General features: G+C 43.1%; 1 protein-coding gene across 1 annotated transcript in view; it reads left to right on the top strand.

The window, feature by feature from the left end:
• The window catches only part of ldb3a (LIM domain binding 3a), a 102691-nt gene that overhangs the window by 64012 nt on the left and 18678 nt on the right, over positions 1–20001 (top strand). The window contains exons 7-12 of the mRNA XM_063191265.1: positions 85–107; positions 1626–1820; positions 6485–6508; positions 7979–8145; positions 8781–8817; positions 18196–18354. Of these exons, the coding sequence (XP_063047335.1) occupies positions 85–107; positions 1626–1820; positions 6485–6508; positions 7979–8145; positions 8781–8817; positions 18196–18354 (605 nt within the window). The remainder of the gene's footprint in view (positions 1–84; positions 108–1625; positions 1821–6484; positions 6509–7978; positions 8146–8780; positions 8818–18195; positions 18355–20001) is intronic.

Genomic DNA, 20001 nt, shown 5'->3' with positions numbered 1-20001 from the left:
TCTCTCTCTCTCTCTCTCTCTCTCTCTCTCTCTCTCTCTCTCTATCTCTCTCTCTCTCCTTTTTTCATGTCTTCATTGTTTCAGGTTATCTCCAACACTCCTGCAGGGTTAGTATGGTTACAGTGTGGGTGCATAGTGTGGTTCATATGCATGCTTGGTGCAGATTGTAGGTGCCCTGTGTGTGTGTGTGTGTGTGTGTGTGTGTGTGTGTGTGTGTGTGTGTGTGTGTGTGTGTGTGTGTGTGTGTGTGTGTGTGTGTGTGTGTGTGTGTGTGTGTGTGTGTGTGTGTGTGTGTGTGTGTGTGTGTGTGTGTGTGTGTGTGTGTGAACGCACGTACGTGTGTGTTTGCTTAGGTCCATCGGTCCTCTCCTTGCATGTGTTAAACAAGATGACTTTAGCCATATGTCCGTGTGGAGATCTCTTATCTCTGCAAAAACATATGGCATGATTTGCCGAGCTGAATCTAGGCTAGCTCGTATGCAGACTACAAGCAAAGTATACGATGTTGCTTGCTTATAGACCTGACGTATGCATCATGTAAGGCAACTGCTAAAACACAAGCCTTGAATTGCTGGGGCCTAGTTTCATTCATCTTGCATTGCAGAGGGATGAGAATGGCAAATGGCTTGTCGCTGTGCAGTGATTTGTGGTTGCATGTGGTGCTGCTTGTGGTGTGTGTGTCTGCGTGTGTATTTATAGAATGCCTATGGCATGCCCTCTGTTTGTGTGTCTTTGTGCGTGCGTGCGTGCGTGCGTGCGTGCGTGTGTGTGTGTGCGCGGCCGTGTGTGTGTGTGTGTGTGTGTGTGTGTGTGTGTGTACGCGTGTGTAAATGTGTGTGTGTGTGTGTGTGTGTGTGTGTGTGTGTGTGTGTGTGTGTGTGTGTGTGTGTGTGTGTGTGTGTGTGTGTGTGTGTGTGTGTGTGTGTGTGTGTGTGTTGAAGTGATCCGGAGGGGATAATGGATTTTGCTGACTTAGGCTCAGAGGTCATGCCAGTTGAGAGAGTTCACTGACATGAATTTCTAGTGTAACTCAGTAGCGTTGAAGTAGAATTATGCTCTATGCTTTGTTATACGTAATGTCATGAGTGTGTTTGGTTTGGTTTGATGTTGTTTGGTTTGGTTTAATTGCTTGCTGGTGTTAGTTTGTAGACGTATAGACGAGTGTGTGTTTGTGACTTTATATGTTTGTGACTCTGTGGTGTTTTGGGTCAGCATTCTCGCTGTTCAAAGCCTCTCCCTTCCTTGCTGGGTCTGTTTTGTTGTAAATCCTACAACACTAACTCCGACCCCTGACTCAACTCCCTTTATCCTGACCTCTTTTGATTGGTCACTCTCCTCCTGAGGTCCTCACTTGCTCTGTCTCTTTTTCTCTCTGTCCTCATAATACCACACGCACCTTATCTTCCCCCACTCCTGCTCTGAAACACACACACACACGCACACGCGCACACACACACACACACACACACACACACACACACACACACACACACACACACACACACACACACACACACACACACGCATGCATGCACATATGCTTAACCCACTTAACCACACACACACCTACCCACCTACCACCCACCTACAAAATAAACCCACCCCTTAACTTACACACCCCACAGCAACGAGTACCTCCCCAATTTCAACCCCACTGCTTTGAAGGACTCGGCCTTGTCCACCCATAAGCCCATAGAGGTGCCCGGCCCCGGGGGCAAGGCCACCATCATCCATGCCCAGTACAACACCCCCATAAGCATGTACTCCCAGGACGCCATCATGGACGCCATCGCCGGCCAGACCCAGGCACGGGGTACCGGGTAAGAACCACCTCTCACGTCTCCAGCCTCCACAGTCTCCGGTTCTGCAGCCTGCCGTTTCCGGTCTCCCCACTCTGCAGTCGCCTCATCTGCCTGCTCTGCGTCTGTTTTGCGCCAGCGGTGTCCATTCCGGATGTAGATTTTTTTTAAAACCCTGTTTCCTTTCAGCTAACGTCACCAAATATCTGGTCTACTCGTCTTGAGTGCTCTCTATGATCAGCTGATCCAGTTGGTTAGATCAAGTTTGTGGCCTTTACATTTTTTTTTTTTCGCAACCCAGGATGGACATCTCTGGTCGCAGAAACTTCCCTGCCTTCCTTGCTCCCTTTTGCCCTGCCCACCTTCAGGGGCGCCGCTAAAAATTGTGTATTTCAGATTTAGCAAAGCAATACTATTGAAATACAGTATTAATAATGTTCACAGACCCCCTGTCTGTATTTAGAATTGAGCGAATCAGCACCCTCTCACCCGGCGGCGCCCTTGACCATCTAATAACACCCCCCCACCCCACCACCCCGCACCCCTTTCTGTGGTGTGTCCCTGTCCTACCCTTCCTCTCTCCCTCCTTCGGCTTGCATGGTTCCTTTTCTAACCACAGATCCACAGATTGCTTAGTGCATCCTGGATCTTAAACCCCAAACCCTACACCTCCAATTGGCCCTGTGCTCAGAGGCAAACAAACCAGATTGAGAAAATTGAAAGTCATGCCATGGGTGAAAGCCTTCTTTCTGTGCTTCCAACACAGGTGGCATCAGAAACAATATCTCTACCTGGCTGACAAATAGCCACTTAAGGCATTTCAGTCTCTCAACCCTGGATGTGTGCTTGTCTCTGCCTCTTCCCTGTGCTAGTTGTATCGTAACTAAAAAGCTAAAAGCTAAAGGCTTCCTCAGGATGTCTGCTTTGGGGTTCAACTCGTACAGGTTCTCTTTTTCCAAATGGCCTGCTGTGAACATACACATACTCCTCTTACCATGCGCGTGCGTGTGCGTGATAAGAGTCACAGTGAGTTGTGTAATTCTCTGTCTGAGCAAGAGGGAAGTGATTTATTACTCTCTTCTTTTTCTTGTGGACTGGATTTGGTTTGCTGTGGGATTCCTGGTTTGGCGTGTGTTGTGAGTTAGGATCAGGCCATTAGTTGCCAAAGCAGCTTTAGTGGGGTTTATCCTGAATCTTTTTAAGGTAAAGTTTCACAGAGAACTGCAGTTATGTACCGTATTTACCCAGTCATTCATTAATCCATTAATGTATTCATTAATCAATCTATTAATCCAACCATCATTTCATTCCTACATTCCTTCGTTCCTTCATTCATCCATTCATCCATTCATTCATTCATTCATTCATTCATTCATTCATTCATTCATTCATTCATTACTCATGTATTATTCCATCCATCCATCTCATTCATTTTTTGTAGTACATGTGATAGTACACCTGTATCATTCTGTGGCAGAAATTAATATACTGCAAGGGGCAACCCCCATGATCACAGCTCAGTCCTAGGGTAGCAAATTTTTAGTTTTAGATGTGTTGTGAAAAGGCCTTTGATCATGTTTAGAGGTAAACATTTCAACATGGTCAAATACTTTTTAAGAGCACATCTAGTCATAATATTAGGAGTCTGTTTTCAGTAAATTATTACTAATGATCTTGGGTAAAGTTTACAAACGTGTTGTACTGTATTTACTGTAATGCGTGGAAGGCATGTATGCAGAGTTGGACATACATGAGTTGGACTGGAGGTTGTGGCATGTTATACTACAGTTTGACTTGTTGACGTGATAAACATGAAATTAAATGAACTTGTATTGCAAACTGCAGGGAATGGAGGGTTACTGAGTGTCCCCGACTGTTGGTGTGGGGTTTCAGCAGTGATTGCTCTTCTCTACTTGCTTGTTAGCTCCACTGCTACATGTGTTTTGGTATTTATGGTGTACGCTCGCATAAGGTGTCACATGCTGTATAACCAAGGGCTATTTTGAAAACTGTGCTGTATTACACATAGAATTTTAACCCATTGATGCCGGGGATACGGCATATTGCAACATTGACCCTAGTGCCGGGAGCTGCATGACACAGCATTAGGCCCATGACTTTTTTTAAATAATAAAACTAAAAATTACATTGTTGTATGTTAGAGTTGGAAGAACATGTTCTAATTAATGTTACAGTATATCAGGGTCATAGCTTCATAGCTGTCATGCGTTTATGTGCTTCAGAGGCTGAGATATTTAGGTTTCTATAGACGGTTTCATGGAACGTTTGCTTGTTGCTTGGTGACATGATCTGGCCCGAAGTAAACTTCCGGTCTGCTAATGTTTTGGTAGGCTGTAATCTGTCGGCACTGCCAATATAATTACAAACGGATTTAATATTGATGAAAAAAAAATACTTTAAAAAAAAATTGTTCTGCGGTAGGGTGCAACTTCACTTCTGGTACCAATCCGATGACAAACGTGACGCGGATAATTAATGTAGGCCTACATGATGCCCAGTTTGCACATCTTACCAAAGCAGACCTAGGGTTGCCACATTTCGTGGTTTAAAAAAAAAAAACGGGACACATTGTCGTGCGAGTGTGAACCATTTATGATAGGCCTATGTGTTTATTTCAATGGGCTAATATGAACTTGTGCATTATTTAAAAAAACGGGGACCGTTATTTCACTTTCCTGGACAGACCATATCAAGCCTAGCGTACAGTGGAAACCTTGGGGTGTGGCGACACTATGAGACTGTTTCCATTTTTGAAGTTTTCGTGAAAATAGCCAGCTTTGTAAGCGCTCATACTTTGCATAAGCATTCATACTTTGCAGTATTTTCTCTTTCGAGCACGCACCAGGATGTTACTGTCGAGCATTTGTGCCTCTGTGAGGCTGCCTTTTGATTCAGGACCACCTGTGTATCAGTGGCAGCGACAGATAAACAGACAGACAGACGAAACCTCTTTTCCACCAAATACCAGAGTAGGCTATTTAACCTAAAATCAGGTTACCATGTGGTCACGGACATTCAATATTAAAACACCCTGTAGGCTACATGAGTGACGAGTCACAACCAACTAATGACAACATGTGAGCTCAAGCCAGCAACTTGACTCAAAGCATACACAGCATAACAAAAATCAAAACCCTGTTCAACCATGCAGACGTCCCTGACTACTGTATTAAACTTGCCTTACCTTAAAACTTTTCTTGACCCCGGCACATCTCGTAATTTTGTCGATATAATCCACATTTTGACGTAGCAGCCAAGCCAGTGCTAATCAGTCAGTCATATCATGTGTTAGCATTGCTATTAACCTCGACATCAAAGACGTCTGCTGAATTGTCCAAAATAAATACAATCCGGCCGTTTATCCTTTTCTTCAGCAGATGACAGTTTGAGTATTTCGTCGTCCTTGTCCCAAGAAGTTTGGTAGTAACAGCTGCTTTTCAGAACTTGAAGGAATTGTTGCGACTACATTTAAACTAAATTAACCTGTAACAGTGAGTGAAGGCAGATGCAAGCCCAACTAAGTCCCTAATCCTCCTACAACAAACACAAATTGTAGTTCTACATAATTATGTGCTGCTGTGTTTTTTAGGCACAACATCACCCGACCCATGTTGCCAAAGTGCATCACTGCTTGAGGCTATGTTAGGCTAAATTAATATGATTAATATGATCGTGAAGTTTTACATCTACCCAAAAATGGACGCGTAGTGCCCCCTATGGGTGATTGCTGTCATAAAAATGGAAAACAACATTTATTTTTCATTTTCTGTGCCACTCTCAAATGAAATACCGCGCTTGTGTAGCTGTGTTGATCCGATGCAGTGTATTGTTTGCGGAAGTGTACCGGAAATTAAGTTAGGGCCATAGAATGTTCATGTCTTGTTTTTGTTTTGACTGTAGACGTTCCATGAAACCGTCTATAGGCATTTAGGCATTAGGCATTAGGTGGTTTTTGCAGGTGTTTTAGGCATCAATGGGTTAAGTCCTCCCATTTTGTGTGACATAGAACATTATATGTATAGCTTCCTCATCTTTCCCCCTTTTGTGTAGTTTATTCACTTTATCTACTGTATTCTAGACTTTCGGTTTACAGAGCTTTCTGACTGTCGTTACACTGCCACTGTCACCATTCTAGAATTTACAGATATTTTTAGCCTTCTTTACGTATTCAGTAGTGGTTATAATTTAATCTAGCTCGTAGCCCCTTAATGCACGCCGTACCTCCTATGGCACTCTAATAGTCATTGAAAAGTTAACTACCACAGTACTACACTACTATGACATAACTCAGGGCCTTCAGTAATGCACTATGACTTGGTCATTGCCATTCTGGTAACAGCAAATTTATAACGGCGTGTCTTAACGGGTGAAGTTCATCGTCAGGGAGCCCCATAAAAGCGCAGAAATCTTTAGCATGCATAAAGAAGGGGGATCCCTCAGTTGGCTCTATTGTTATTCTTGCATTTTCTCACTCTTTCCCTTTTTTCTATCCATCTCTTCATTTTCCCATGTCCCCATGCCACAACCACCACCACTGCACTGCGCACTCCTCCACTTTTTGCTGCTTTTTCGTTGCTCTGTGCGCTCCAATACCCATGCCCCATCCATCCATGGCCTCATCTCCACCCTGTTGATTCTGATTGGTTCGGTGACCTGTCCATCAGTGAGGAAGGGGACTCCCCCTTGTCGTAAGTAGTCCAAATTCTGGTGGGCACCGCCCCCCTTACCGTCTCCTATGTCTGTGCCTGCCAATTACTCACTTACCGCCCCCTCCATACCCCTGTTCCCTCCGCACCCCCTGTCCCCGTTCTCTTCGCATCCCCTGTATCCGTCCCTTCCCAGTGTCCATCCTTCCTGTACCTCAAATCCTGTCCAATTTCCACACCCTCAACCGTTTGGCCAAAAGCACGTCCATCTCTTTTTTTTATAGCCTATCCCTCTTCTTGTCTTCCTTCCCTCGATTGGTTGTGTGTGTTGGATCTCTTTATGGATGACTGAATTCTGCATATTGTTTCCTCTCAATTGCAATGGTGACATCATCTACCAAACTCTGGAAGCATTACATGTTATGTAAACATGATACTTTATGTGTAGCGTGAAAAATAAGAGGCAGTGTGACAGATACTGCATTAGCGCCACTAGCATTCCAATTTTTAGCTTCTCAAATTTACTTTCATAATAATATTCCATCAAATAAGTTATTAGATTTAGGAAATGCTATCTCTTTTCTCTTAGTGCTTCCTTTTGCATTGTTGAATGATTTCTGGTACAGAATATGTAGCTGTGCAGTCTGTTGCCAGGAATTTTCAGGCACGGTATCTCCTTCTAATGTCCGTAAAGTGGTATTTTTCACTCCACCGTTGGCATATGTAGCAGAGTTGTCCAGTAGGTTGTGGGATCTTTTATTGGAGTGGCGCAATTGGTTTGCTGATACTTGATGGTGGAAGCACACGCTATCCCTGAATGTGTGATTCCTGGGTTGATAATAAGTATTGCAGTTCAAACATAGCTATATGGTCGCCACTTCAAGTTGAGTGGGCTGTTTTAGTTGCCAGCATTGCATCAGCATTTGAAAACGGAATGGCACAGCTTGCCAAGCCCAGTAACAGTGCCACACTTTGGAAAAAGCCCAATTGATTTCTTTCATTTTACCATAAAGGAATGTTCTGAGCTCTCTTCCGTGTTTTGTTTTCCTTTTCTTTTTGCATTGCTTGTGTTGAATGATTTCTCACACGTTCAAATGTTATAATCAAAGCCAATGCTTGTCCGTTCAGCCACATAGGAATAGTGCTTTCTGTGCAAGCTTATCATGTCTCAGTTCCTTGCCACATCAGCCTGTCACCAAGCTTTTTGTTTTCTTTCCTTTTGTTTCTGTTTTTGTCTTTTTATTTGTTTTTTTGTTTGCTTTCTGCTGTACAAGAACAACAACCATCTTTTTTCTCACCACTTTCTGAGGCTTGTCCACCTGCACATGTTTGACTGTTTGATACACACACATAGCAATCCACATCACAATCACAATAGTTTGAAGAGACTGTCTCTGACACTGACTCTCCTTGGCCCTCCCTCCTACCCCTCTCTTGTGGGGGTGGGCTTGGGTTGGCTGCTTGGTTGGTCGGTTGGTTTTGACGACAGCGGGGCTCTCTCTGTGGTTCCAGTTCTGTCCCAGTTAAAGACCGTGTTGTAGACAGTGCTTCCCCAGTCTATCAGGCAGTCATCCGCAAGAAGGACACCACCAACGAGATTGAGGAGGAGACTCGCAGGGCCGTGCACCACCAGTCCAGGTCCTTCCAAGTCCTGGCCCACATCACCGGCACTGAATACTGTGAGTGTCCGCTATAATGTTTCCTGTAAACAGTAGGGCTGTAACGATACACTCAACTCACGATTCGGTTCGTATCACAATTTTTGACCTACGGTTCGATACACGCCACGATTTGAAGCTTAGAAGTATTATCACATTGAATCTTATGGTTGTTTTCTGAACTGAAGGTTAACAACACTTTGAAAGGGCGTATCACGATACTGCCTCCTTACATCACGATACAGTATCGTGACTCTAAGTATCATGATTTCTTGGTTCGATCCAATATAGTTACAGCCCTAGTAAACAGTGATTGTCAACTTGGATTCATTAGTTTACAATCCAGTGCATTGAGGTGTTTGTCCAATTCAACCAGGTAATCTGTCAACCAACCACCTGGTTGAATTGGACTGGTAAAACCAGGTCATCTGGAATATGCAAGTATAGAGGAGTATAAGAAAAGAAAAACGCAAGTTATGATCCTCTAATAATGTTGTGCACTCTATGTTTTGGGAGAAGAGACACAATTGTCTATTTTCACTGATCTGTATTCTCTTTTGTTTCTCTCCCCTCTCCCCTCTTCCTCTCAATTTCCTCCCGTCCTTCTCCTCCCCTCTTCTATCCTCTTCTCTCCTTCTTTCTCTCCCTCTACACAGTGCAAGACCCAGATGAGGACAAGCTGATGGCGTCAAGGTAGGCAGCTAGCAGCAGCTACTGGTGGCCTGCAAGGGATGCTTAATCCCTTTTTCGGGGGTTGGGGCCGATATGATCAGAGCAGACTTTCTGTGAGGGAGATATCTTGTGTCTCTGCGACCCCTCCCTGCCTCAAATCACCTTCTGTGCTGAACTTGAAGCCCGTGCTGAGGGTTAGATTTGGTCTTTCCAACAAGCTAGCGCTAGGGACCATTCTGGGTTCACGGAGTAGGTCTTGCGCGTAGCCTAGCAACAACTAGTTCAATGTCTAACAGCTAGCTAAATTTGTCAGAGGTTCCCAGTGTTAACTACTCCCTTTTCTTCCCCTGTCCGCTCTCCACTCTAAAACATTCTTGCTCCACTACTGACATGAGACACTCTTGGCTTGAAGGGGACAAATTGCCTTTTGTGAAATAAAAAAAGTCCTTTCTGAGGTTACAATTGCATATAGATGCTATTGTTCAGAGCAGATACAGAGAATGGCAATGTTCAAGTCAATTAGAAATTCATTCATGATTTTTAGATGAGGAAACAGAGGCTTCTAAAGGTCTGTAACTCATCTCTTTCACTCTTTCTGTCTGTTTCTCTCTTTTTTCTTTTGTCTGTTTTCTTCTCCCCTCCCCTCCCACCGCCACGGTACAGGGAAAGATTCCAATCAGAAGCTAAAGGCCCACGTTTTGCTAAACTGAAAAACTGGCACACTGGCCTGTCTGCCCAGATCCTTAACGTGATCGAATAAGACTCATAAGCCAAATGTGTGAATTACTATGTGGCATCACTCTAAAGGCTTAGACACAGTAAAAGAGAGATAAATGCATGTTGACATTGATTGATGGTGAAGGATATAGCAGATAGAAGGTGTTACAAGTTGAGTAGGAAGGTTTGAGTTGTATTACTCCCTTAGTCACATGTGAAAGACTTGCTAGCATACTTGTTTTAAGGAGTGCTACCCTGAAATGTATCGCTGATAGCTTTTGGGTCTTTTGGATCTCTCAAATTTTTGAATGTAAATTAAAGCGGTTTAATTATCAGCTCTATAAACAAAACTGCTGCAGTTGTAGATGTTGTCTTCGTGATCCCATTCTGTGAAACCATCTCGAATGAATAAATGTGATGCCACTTTTAACTTAAACACAGACAGAAGTCTCTGGCTTTTGATTGCTCTTGGTTAGGCTTTTAGGCCTGGTCCACCTTAATGCGGGTGCATATGAAAGCGCATATCCATTTACGGTAACACTTTATTTTAGGGATACATCTATTAGCACTAATACATACAATGTGCCTGTATAAGTAACTTGTAAGGCATGTACAAAGCAAAATCAAACATTTGTTAGGCATGTATTCGCAAATGTCTTGTTCATGCACAATAAGGGATTTATTACCAATTTAACTTTAGTAAGGACCTAGTAGGCCTTAGCGTTTGCTAAGTACATACCTTACAAGTTACTTATGCAGGCATTAACATTGTATGTATTAGTGCTAATACATGTATCCCTAAAATAAAGTGTTACCCCATTTACTTGTCCCGTGCACTCAAATATTGAAACATTTGAACACACTTGAACATGAAAGCGCCTTAAACAAATGCTGAAGTGGAGAAATCTGAAAATGCCAGCTTTGCATTGTAGTGAAGATCGAGATCGTTTTAACTACGGATATGCGTAGTTGTATTTATCTGGGTTAATGTGGACATGGTTTAGTTCATAGACAACACCCTACTATTTCTTTTAGTCTTAGAAGGATGTTTTAGGCCTTCTACAAGCACTACGTAGGTTTGTTTTCTCATTGCTGGAACAAGAATAACAAAAGAATGCAACAAGAATAAAATTATATTAAATGTCAAATGTCAAAATTAATTGTTTATTTAGTGTATATTTCAATTGCAGTGTTCATTAAACAATTAAAGCTACATCATAGTATTTTTTAATTTCTCCATAATCGTGTGGTGGGTTTAGAAATAGTTCTAGTTCTTATCATTTCTAGCTTCATGCCCATCTGATTTTGATTAAATAGGTATATAGGTTTAAGTATTAGAGAATGAACTCACTCATTAAACAAGGTGGCCATTTTACTGGAAAATCAACAGCTAAAATCAGTCAAAATTCTGTCAGCCGTAGCATCACTCCCTGGCTCAGCTCATCAAACCAATTGTAATTCATTGCATTGCAAATTTAATGTCATTTAAATTAAATCAACGAGAAGTTTTCATCATTATTATCTTCCACACATCCAATAAGTACCTTTCCAGCTAAGACATGATCATGCATATCTTTTGTTTGTCTTCTCATGCTTCCCCATTCCTACATTCAATATTCATAAACTGTTCATTCAAAATAGTTCAAGGAAGAATATGTAAAAAAAAGAATGAGCCCATCTGGAATTTTACTAATTTTACATGGAATGCAAAGCAGGTTTATTTTTAATTAGAAAAAAAAAATAGTTGCCAAAAATGATGGGCTACGAACCCATTAAATGCCGATACACTCTAGTGTGCCCCCTAACTAGGCGTCTGCAATTACTAGTAGGGTCATCAGTGAAGTAGATAAAAACTCCCTAAAGTTGCCAACTTTGGCTGAAGGGACAGCCTCGTGTCTCTTGCATCTGCTCAAGGAAAAAAAGAGAAGCCACATCAGTCACTACTCATCGTCCACTGGGGCATCTGTTCCTCGTCCCTGCCCCTGACAAAGAGAGGGAAAAGAAAAGAAAGAGAATAAAAGAGGAGAGAAGGTATTCAGATGTGTAAGTAGCCAGAGGTCGTGCCATGCTATGTCATGCCAGGCCAGGCCATGGCTGCTCCTCCTGAGAGGGAAGCCTAGCAACAAGGTAAAGAAAACAGTCTTGCTTGTCCTGTGGTCACCAAGGGAAATTGTGTCGGCCTGTTGCTGTAGACTGTTTGCCATGGTGGGTGAATTGACTGCAACCCCCCTTTTTTGCTAACTGCGTCTTCTTGGCATCATTGCTCGTTGGCTGCCTCCGAACTCCTGACCTTACACCCCAACCCCACCCCACCCCACTCCACCCCACCCTACCTCACCTGCATGCTGGGTAGACAGAGAGAGTGAGTGCACCTGTTGTGTGCTTGTACCCATGCCTCCCCTTCCCTGAACTCATCTTTTGGGTGGCTGGCCCCTCAATCCTATCATGTTGCCCCTTCGAAGGCTCCTCTCCTTTCAGGCCTGATATCATCTCCCACCTGCATCCACCTCCATACACTCAACCCCCATAACTGTCTAGCCCTCTTGTCTGCATTTTAATTTCCCCATCTTTCTCGCCATGCTCTACAGTAGTCATGCCGTGTTGACAGTACGCCGTACGTCATTTTGTACGCAGCCGGTAGCTGTGAATCTGGGGTGAGGACACTGCTTTAGATTAGGGAGAGGACATTGCTTCACTCCATTCCCATATCCACTGGCATCTGCTCCACCACGCCATCTCCAAGCTAGCTCCGTAGTTGAGTTCATGCACAGTAGTGTTTTGTATGGTGTTGGTAGTTGGAAGACCTCAAACACTCTGTGGTGTTACCTCTTTAATACCGTCTTAGAGAGTGCTTTGTGAACATGTGTTGGCCAAATATATGTATTTGACTTATATGCCTTAAAGCTGCTGTAAGCTGTAATTTTATATTTTTGACTCTTTCAGTGTTGTATTCTTTGTCACTGAAAACCACACTAGGCTACATGAGAACATGTATTCACGATGAATGCCATGTGTGCTCTACACATGTCTGACTGATGTTAGCAAGATGTGCTAACATTTCTTACAGCAGCTTTTAGCATGTCTTTCTTGTGTGTGTGTGTTTTCATTACACCTAAGCAGAACTGGAAGATTGTTAATATTTTGTGAACTTATTGAGCTACCTTTTTTCCTCATGTGAAATTACAACATCAGTCTAACCTTGATGCAAGGTCAATGTATGCTAGTGCTAGTGTTAATATCAATCCATTACATGTCATCTCATCTCTTAACATTGTGTATTTATGGGTTTGAAAACTAATTAGAAGTAAGATTTCATGAATGAATGGAAAAGTGTGTCTGTTACTGTGAGTGTGTGTGGGCTCTGGACATTGTTGTCTTTGTCTGTATTTTTAGTCTGTGGGTGTGTGTGTACTGTATATCTGCTTTTCCCATTTTGTCCAGTTAGCCTGAATGCAAACCTTAATCCTGAAATGTTGGCCATTGATTCTTCAAACCAATACACATGACAATATACGGTGGGCCGTTCTATAGTTAAAAAGCCAAGATCGATTTTTGTTCCGAGTCCGGCTCTGAGTATACGCATATTCAATCTAATATGACATACTAATATTCCATAATACTCCTAATATTCTAATATTGGCAGGCATACAACCCTGACCTACAATATTTAAATAAATATTTAGGTGAAACACTGCATGCTATGTAACCGCCCAATCCCCATTATCAGTTTGTTTGCAGAGATCTATTAGTGTCTGTTCTGTTCTCTCTGCTGTTTGATGCTGCATGAAGCAAGGTAACATGCTGTCTATTGTAGCCATGTTTCTAATCTGCTATTATGCATGTCGAGGCTCTCTGTGCAACTGTAACACATTGCAGCCAGTTAATCATAAAAAAGGAAGTTGCCCTGCTGCCTTACGTTTGTAAGTTGAGGTAATGATGGAAAGCTCGCACATCCACAGGAACGTCTGACCTGGGAGCAGGACCACAAGTGACTAGATGATTCTGAGAAAAAGTCCGCTGCACGACCAGGATTTCTTTTGCTCCCAATATTTTATTTTTACGTGACGTTTCGGGTTTTACCCCTTCTTCAGACGTCTGAAGAAGGGGTAAAACCCGAAACGTCACGTAAAAATAAAATATTGGGAGCAAAAGAAATCCTGGTCGTGCAGCGGACTTTTTCTCAGAATCATTTACGTTTGTAAGTTACCTCAACTGGAGAAAGTCTTTAGTTGAGTTAAGTCTCGAGCTGAGTTAACTTATAAACTTAAGGCAACAGGGCAACTTACTTTTCAGGTTTAGCTGACTTGTAATGTTTTACAGTGTGTGTGACTTGATTTGGACGCTTCGGGGCCTTTGGACTGTCTGGAGGTGCACCACAGTGATATTTCATAGCTGTAATAATGACAACAATGCCAATTTACAGCAGGGATGGGCCGCTTGGCTTGAAATGCTGCAATATGTTACACAACACTTTTATTTGAGCCATTAAGCTACGAAATCGCCAGAGTCGAATTAACACAGCTTTTTTCAACTGTTTGCATTTTGTGTGCAGTATTGTTGCTCATGAAAACCAGTTGTCCATCACTAGCGAATAATATTTTAATATCAATATAAAGGCCTTGAGCAGTCCGACTAGCAGAGTTATAATAAGTACAAGTAGAGGTACTCTTATAGATGTATTTACAACACGAGTAGTATGATATTACATGGTTTAATCTTTGTAATATCATATCACCAGTGTTGCAATTACATCTGTTAGAGCACTTCTACTTCTACTTAATATAACTCTGCCGACTAATGCATTTGCACTGGCAAAAGGGTGAATGCAATTTCCTTGTTAACAGCTGTGGCAAGCAGAGACTACCAGTAGGGGGCACTCTAGGTCCTGAAACGATCCCTTATGTTAAGGCTCTGTGTCTTGGCAACATAGTTTGTTAATGCTTGAACATTTGCATAATACACAACTTACATGTCAGGTCAGCTAATCAGACATTCTCTCACAGTCAGCAAAACATTTGATACAGTAGACATAATTAAATACCCAGTTGTCTCTCGCCCATGGTCTATTTGTCCTTGTGCATTTTCTCCGTGCACAGTCCGAGATAGACATTTTGCAGGTGTTTTCCTGTAATTCAGAATCCAGAATATGGGTCCAGGAAAGAGAGTGCACCGCTGTGAGGGCATTGCTGTGCTCATTGATTAATAAGAAACGTGTGACATACATGTGCTGTTCTGCTTTCTGTCTGCGCATCTCTCCACCCCTACCTCTTTTGTGTGTGATGTCCTTGTGGGTTTGTGAATGTGCGCTTGCAAGTGTGTTTGTGGGTGTGTGTGTGCGTGCGTGCGTGCCTGCGAAAGTATCCAAAAACATGTGAAACATTGAGTAGGCAGGCAGCTTGAGTCTTTTTAAGTGAATACCAAACTCACGTGTAGGATGGAATTCAGACTATTGAATATTGTCTATACCAGTGTCAGTGAGTTTCCTCTCCCACCCCCTTTGCGCCTCTTCGTTACTTAAAAAAAAAAAAACGCTACCTCGTGACGTTCACCCGAGCAAAAACCCGACACAGGCCGACGCCACCGCACAGCTACTGTAGCCGAGAGCGCCAAAGACCAAGTTCACCAAGTTCACCACAGACAGTGATCGGGGGCTAACAGCCGGAAGCCACCGTCACCACAGCCTCTCTCCCACTCCTTCTCTCCATCACCTGAGTAGCCTCAATGCAATAAAAGTGCCGAATCTGTTCTTTATGGATATTTCATTACTAGATTCTGGCAAAAAATACTGTATATTATTGTTAAACCACCATCAATTCAATGATGGATGATGCTCGTGACTTATTTAGGGTTTTTCTTTTATGGAGAGCCATTTTCTAGCGTGACGTGATCAATGAGAGAAAAAGGGTGTGATGACGGTGGCAGAGGCTGCTGTGATAAAAGGGGTCAGCCATCAGTCCACTACTCCTCCTCCTCTTGCTCCACCTCCACCTCCTCCACCAGGCCGGCTGCTGCTAGGTTGCCTGCCTGCCTGCCTGCCTGCCTCCAATACCCAGCCGGCCAGCCAGCCAGCCAGGCCCACTCCTTACCCCCTACTACACTACACTACACTACACTACACTAGACTACACACACACACACACACACACACACACACACACACACACACACACACACACACGCACACACACACACACACACACACACACACACACACACACACACACACACACACACACACACACACACACACACACACGCACACACACACACACACACACACGCACCCACACACTTTTGTGCTGTCCTTGGGTAGACCAAGGCATCGATCTTTTAAGTGGCAACTTCAACAAAATATGATAGTCATCATTACTGCCATATTATTCCATTTCTAGCAACAAACTGAGGCTTTGAGGTTTTTTAAATATAAATGTACAGCTTTGGTTGGAAATGTACTGCTCTTTTTTGTTTTTGATTGATTTGATTGATTTGATTTTTGCTGGTGTTGCTGGTGTTTACATGATGGTTATTGCGAAAAAGATTGTTTGGGTTACATTGTGTCATGATGAATTGCCTTGTTTTGTTGTGCATTTGCTTTCACCTGTGATGTTTGCCATTCGCAACAAATGGTTTCTCTGACCTATTCTATTGTCTAGCAGGGTTGAATGAGAAGCAGCCTTTGAAATGAAGTTTCTGTCAAGGGCTTCATAGCTAGAAAAAAAGTTTTTAAAAAGCAGTTCTATTCTGTTTCACAGGGCCGTAATTTCGAGTCATTCAGTCATTCAGTGTGGGCGCACTACAGACAGCACTATAATTGCATTAACGGTCCCCGCCCATGGAGATGTGATAGATTAGCCTTTAGCTACTAACTTCTAGGCAGCCATTTCATGATCTACTGCCCCAGTCTAGTGTATCGATTCTGGCTAAGCCACCACACCGCTTCCCAAGCCACCCCACCCCACCCCACCCCACCACACCCCACCACAGCCACCCTCCCACAGTCCACAGCCTACAGCTTACAAGCCATGCAGGACCTGCTTGTCCGCCACGCCCACCAAGCGCTTATCTCCTCTCCTCTCCTCTCCTCTCCTCTCCTCTCCTCTCCTCTTCTCTTCTCTTCTCTTCTCTTCTCTTCTCTTCTCTTCTTCTCTTCTCTTCTCTTCTCTTCTCTTCTCTTCTCTTCTTCTCTTCTCTTCTCTTCTCTTCTCTTCTTCCTCCTCTCCTCTCATTTCCTATTCCTCCATTTTCACTCTCTTCTCTTTTCCTCTCATTTCATCTCATCTCATCTCTTCTCCTTTCCTCTCCCCCATTTCATCTCTCCTCTCCTCTCCTCTCCTCTCCTCTCCTCTCCTTTCTTCTCTTCTTCCTCCTCTCCTCTCATTTCCTATTCCTCCATTTTCACTCTCTTCTCTTTTCCTCTCATTTCATCTCATCCCATCTCTTCTCCTTTCCTCTCCTCCATTTCACCTCTTCTCTTCTCTTCTCTTCTCTTCTCTTCTCTTCTCTTCTCTTCTCTTCTCTTCTCTTCTCTTCTCTTCTCTTCTCTTCTCTTCTCTTCTCTTCTCTTCTCTTCTCTTCTCTTCTCTTCTCTTCTCTTCTCTTCTCTTCTCTTCTTCCTCCTCTCCTCTCATTTCCTATTCCTCCATTTTCACTCTCTTCTCTTTTCCTCTCATTTCATCTCATCTCATCTCATCTCATCTCTTCTCCTTTCCTCTCCTCCATTTCACCTCTCCTCTCCTCAGCTCTCCTCTCCTCTCCTCTCCTCTTCTCTCCTCTCCTCTCCTCTCCTCTCCTCTCCTCTCCTCTCCTCTCCTCTCCTCTCCTCTGTGACTCATCAGCAATCAATAGTCCTGTAGTCCATTAACTGTCTGACTCTCATTCTTTATTATCATCATCAGGACTCCATTAGAGGCCACTGATTTATCCTTGCAGAGCAAACCCTTAATCCCTCCCCAACCCCTCAGCCATAGGAAAGAGAAACACATGAAACTCACTATGCAAGTCTTATTTGAAGACAAGAAGAAATTGACCACTTCTACTGTACGTATGAGCAATAGGAGCAAGCACAGACGCCATCTATAATGTTTATATGTTGCAATATAAGCTAGCTAGATGGGATGTATGTGTGCTCGCTACTCATACGTGTATATGAGGAAAAGGAGAAAGGGGCACTTTTATTGTATGTGCCACATTAGACAAACATTTTGTGTACCCCTAGGCCTACTTGATTTCTTTTTCTCATGGGTAGCCTCCAGTCCCCAGCCAAGCCCTTCCTTCCGGACCTCATGTTATGCTGCCACAGAGTGCTAGGCTTCCAATAGCAGAGAACAGCTGAGGTGTAATTTCTTTCTGAACTGGAAGGTTCTATTTCATGACACTAATTTTGATCCCTGATGGACATCCTTGCACTTGGCTGAGCAATATTGAGCAACGTTGGCTTCTTGATTTGCATGGTGAAACATGAAGGCATTTGCCTAGCAGTAGCTGACATTAACTCTCTAATTTATGCTGTGTATATATACATGTATGTGTATACATAGACACACACATATTGCAGAATGTACTGGCCTGTTTCCCCCTCCCTATGTGTGTGTGTGTGTGTGTGTATACATATTTGAATATACACGTTCCAAGTTCAGAGGTGTGACTTCTCTGTGTGTGGTTGCAACCTAACCTGTGATTCAGCTCCCCTATCGAGCATGCTCCAGTCTCCGTCTGCCTTGCTCCTGCCGCTTCGCCCAATCAGCCTGCTTCTGACTCAGAGTGCCTAGCCAGTCAGGTGCCAGAGCCTGATGCTCCCCCAAGTCCAGAACCCGCCCCCGTTTCCCCTACCCCTGATGAAAGGTAATGACGTGGTTGGCTGTGATTAGCTGTCCGTCTGTCTGTCTTCTCCTCGTCTATTCCTTGTGATACAGGGTTTGTGAAGTTCGACTTGTTTGTGTTTAGTCTGTTTTTTTGTTTGTTTAGTCTAGTTGTTTGTTTGTTTGGTCCGGCTTGTTTGGTCTCTGTGTTAAAATGTGTCCTCACATGTATAAATGAATGTCTTATGTCCTTTCACGTATATATATCATTTGGGATTATACATACATGTGTTTACATGAGTTGTATGCCATTGGTCTCTGATAGTAAATGTGTGTGTGCAATCGTAGAAAGGTAGTAGATTTGAGGTAAACCCTTTGATTGCTTCAGTGAGCTCTAATCGAATTTAAGAACAAGAAATGTCTCCTATGCGAGCTTTGGTTGGTTTAACTATAGTTTGTTGTTCTTGATCTCTAATTTGTGATACTAAACTTAACTTAACTCACATTTGTGTTGCCTTGGGAAAAATCTTAACAGCAATCAGAAGGTTTTCCTTCAAAAACCTGTAGAGTGTTAGATTGCCACTGTAACCAGAGGTCAAAAATCGAATTTCACAAGGTAAGTTAAACACCAGTCCTTGGGAATCAAATCCAACACACAACACACACACACACACACAGACACACACACACACACACACACACACACACACACACACACACACACACACACACACACACACACACACACACACACACACACACACACACACACACACACACACACACACACACACGTATATTTACATGTATGCATACATGTAAAAGTCAGTCAGGAGCCATTGCAGAGACGAGAGCCAGAGGTGTGGGAAGACCTGACACATCAGGAGCAGTAAGAACAGACAGCCGATGGTACCGTGGCAAAGAAACAAACAGTCAGATCAACCCTTTCTGATCGACTCGATTCAGTTATTTTATTAATCCGCTCCATTCATTCAATGACTCATTAATCTACTTGATTCAATAATTCATTAATCCACTTGATTGATTCAATGACTCATTAATATCAACCGCCTATCAAGTCCCCATCAAACATTCATAGATGTCTCCTGAACCTGACCAATGTTAAACCTGAGAATGACTATCCTCTGTTGTCAAAAAATGCCCCAAACAAGACAAATGAACAGGAATTGACTCATATCTGATTTGCTAGATTTAGACACCAGATAAAACATGCATGAGGAGTGAACCAGGAAATGTAGCTTATAAAGGGTACATAATGAATTGTAGAAAGGAGTGAACCAGGTCAACCAGAAGAGTGGTGTTGTGCCACAGAGTTTGAGACATTTTATTTACCAGTGGTGTGTTCTAAACGCCGCACTGTGCACCGTGTACTGAGGTTGAGTGCACTTTCCGCCCTCAGAGAGTAGGCAAAATCTGCGGGTGCAGTGTCGGTCCAAATCACGTTCTGTCTATCAGAGTTTACCAACCGCCAATATCCAATTCAACCCAGGACAATGGACAATTGTTTTTGGTTAACCCTGTCTCTTATACACATGATGGTTGTCTTTCAAATTAAAACTGTGCTGTTATTACGGAGAACCAGCAATTTGACAATATCTGACATCTAACTATCTAACAAACATGGCGGCCGTTGAGTGTGAAAAATGTACACCTACTCACTTTAAAAAAA

Source organism: Engraulis encrasicolus, chromosome 24 (assembly GCF_034702125.1).
Source record: "Engraulis encrasicolus isolate BLACKSEA-1 chromosome 24, IST_EnEncr_1.0, whole genome shotgun sequence".
Classification (NCBI taxonomy): Eukaryota; Metazoa; Chordata; class Actinopteri; order Clupeiformes; family Engraulidae; genus Engraulis; species Engraulis encrasicolus.
This window is presented reverse-complemented; position numbering and strand designations above follow the sequence as displayed.